Consider the following 2859-nt stretch of genomic DNA (forward strand, 5'->3'; position numbering starts at 1 on the left):
ATCATATCAACCTCTGCAAACTTCTTATTCTTAATCTTCTTCTGGTTTTGCCATTTTTGCTGAGAGCTTATTTACTACTAATGTTAGAGATGTGAGTTCTCCTACCTAGACAAGMTTAGCAAAACTAGCAAGAGTAATGCTGAAGAGGTTAGTCTAACTTAGGTCTACGTCAGCATATCGCCTACATACACAACACAAAGCTTTTGTTCTACGTTYCCATTATATTTATCATCGGACCACTTCTTCTGAAATAAAATATGTTCCTCTAAAAGCCAACGAGGATCATCTGTCCTGCAGTGGCACTTTATGAGAAGGACGATTGTAAATTTGTGCAGTCACTCTTCTTCTACAAATGCAACATATGTCTGAGCAGAAGTTGTGACACTAATGAGGAGGAATTAAAACAATAGCTTTCCCAATATACTTTTGACAATAATATGTCTGCAGATTTGTTTTACTAAGTGCTGCAGCTTTGTGATATAAACATACATTCTGCACTGTTCTCTTCCTCTGCTTTTATAATTTAAATGTTGGAGATCATAATAATAGAAGCCAGCTCGAGACTTTGTTATAATCTATATTTTATGCAAATATTTTCATGTGCGCACTATTAGAAATAGAAGTAACTTAATGTGTTTGTTTTAAAAGGTGCTTAAAAGTTCTCATTGTTCAGTTTTTAACATTACAACACACCTCTGACTACTTTTACTTTTAATTTAGTTTCTTCTTGTGAAGAACTGGCAAAAAAATGTGGTTTAACTCCTTAAAAATGATACATGTTAAAGTTGTGTTACTGGTGTTACTGGAGGAGTGTGTGTAAGCAGTGGGTTTGGGGTTAAATTTAGCTTTAACTCCTTTATGTTTAGTTTTATGTTCAGGGACAAACTTGAAGGATCTTGAAACAATTCATCTGAGCTGAAAATAATAAGTGATGATGCACAAATCGCTTCATTTAAACAGCTTTTGGACTGTTTCTTTTATCTTTCATTTTGATTTATCTTAGATGCAAACTTCATAGAAGCTCAAGAACAAAATATCAAATGGATTGAGATGTTAACATTATGCAGATATCCAAAATGTCACTTGGATTTTTAGTATGTTTATTGTAATTTATCAAAAAATAAAAATAAAATAAAATGCCAGAAAGCACTTTAAAKGTTTGCCATTTCAAAGGATATTCATATTATATATTGTGAAAAAGTAATTTGTTTCAAAGTAACTAAAGCTGTTGTTATTAAATTTCCCTTTAAATGCAATGGAGATGATGTCACTGATCAGAGAGTAACACAAAGTTCCCTTTTTCCTCCGTGTAATTAATTAAAAAAATTAAACTGTAATAACATTGCTGTCTTTTTGTTTTTTTTATTGTGACCAAATGCAATAAAGTACTTAAGTTGACATAAATTACCTCAGTGACAACCTTTGCTGTTATTAAACTAAAACTGACCTATACTGGTATAAAATATGAGAAATCATTTTTCAGATACTGACTGAATCAGTACTGCTTTGTTAGATGGAATGAAAAAGTAAAAGGCAGTSAGAGAAAATGGATATTTACAGTTTAACATAAAAGGCAGAAAATTATCTTAGAAAGACACTTAAAATTTAGGAGCAAAAATACATAAAGATCAAATAAACCAGTAGTGGAAGAACTTCTTCTGTGGCTCCACCTTCATTTAAACAAGATATTTAAAAGTGTTCTGGAAGTTTTTCAAACTTGTCATTCATTATGCATTATTCAAGAATAACAACAGTTAGTTCTTTTAAATCACGTTTAACTGTCACCACTGACTTTTCTGTCTGAGCAGCTGCTGCAACATGAGTTTCGACCAGTTGAGGGCAGTAGGACTATGGTGACAGGCATCATCACAAAGACTGGAGCAGAACAAGGTTCTGTTCAACATACTGCTGCGATGAAGAAAAAGTGTGTAAAATATAAATTACACAGTAGATYATGTGTCATCTGCCATTCAGATATGACTGTGTAATAAGTGTAGATCCTCCAGATTATATTTGACTGATAAAAAGTGTTGAACACACACCAAAAAATAAATATAATGAAAAAAATGTACATACATTTAGGATGTAATGGCTGAAAGTCCTTTATTTAAGCTGATTTTTTGGTATTTACATATTTGTTCATRCTGGATTTACAGCTTTTATACTTTTCTGTTATTATAGTTATGCTGAAAGATAAACCAGTTAAGACTACTAAATGGTTGTTTTAAAAAACAATATAAATTACTCATTTAGAAAAAAAAATCTCATGTTTACTTTCCTTTTAGGCAAGTTCTGCCTTTGAGACCAAACGTTTGCTCATGTTTTATAGCTAATCAATGTTTAATCCTTTTTTTTTTCCATTCACACACTTTTTTTTTCCTGTTTCAGTTTGTGTTTGAAGAGCGCAGCAGAGCCTGGGGATGGCTGGCGGTGAGTTCCGCCCCGGACAACAAACAGCACCAAAACCTGAGGGTGAGACTCACAACATGACCTCTGCAGATAGAGAAGGGAGGAAAGACGTATCACAAAGACACAAAAGACTCGTGCCAAAATCTTTAATGCACAAATGAGAATATGGATGATTTTGTTTGACGTGAAAGTAAAACAGGTTTGATTGTGTGCCTATATTTCTCTTTTACTTCTTTGTTGGACAGTTCTGATGTCAGTTTTGCTACGAAAAGAGCACAAAATTACCTTTTCTAGTCTTCACTCTGAGTTATTACTGAACCTCCCCTTTGTCTCTRAAGCTCCACAGCAAACAGCTGCCTGATTAATAAGTTAGATCCCCTAAATATGGCTCAGAGTCATGTATCTTTAAAACTACTTAATAATGTTAATCAAGATTATCAACAAAGTAGC

General features: G+C 33.0%; 1 protein-coding gene across 2 annotated transcripts in view; it reads left to right on the forward strand.

The window, feature by feature from the left end:
- Nucleotides 1–2619, forward strand: part of asmtl (acetylserotonin O-methyltransferase-like) — a 36893-nt gene extending 34274 nt beyond the window's left edge. For both annotated transcript variants that reach the window (XM_014018814.1, XM_014018815.1), the window contains one exon: nucleotides 2389–2619. Coding sequence is in view for 1 of the 2 variants with exons in the window: in XM_014018815.1 (XP_013874269.1) it covers nucleotides 2389–2399 (11 nt within the window). In the remaining variant the exon portion in view is untranslated. The remainder of the gene's footprint in view (nucleotides 1–2388) is intronic.
- The last annotated feature ends 240 nt before the right edge of the window (nucleotides 2620–2859 follow it).

Source organism: Austrofundulus limnaeus, unplaced genomic scaffold (genome assembly GCF_001266775.1).
Source record: "Austrofundulus limnaeus strain Quisiro unplaced genomic scaffold, Austrofundulus_limnaeus-1.0 Scaffold202, whole genome shotgun sequence".
Classification (NCBI taxonomy): domain Eukaryota; kingdom Metazoa; phylum Chordata; class Actinopteri; order Cyprinodontiformes; family Rivulidae; genus Austrofundulus; species Austrofundulus limnaeus.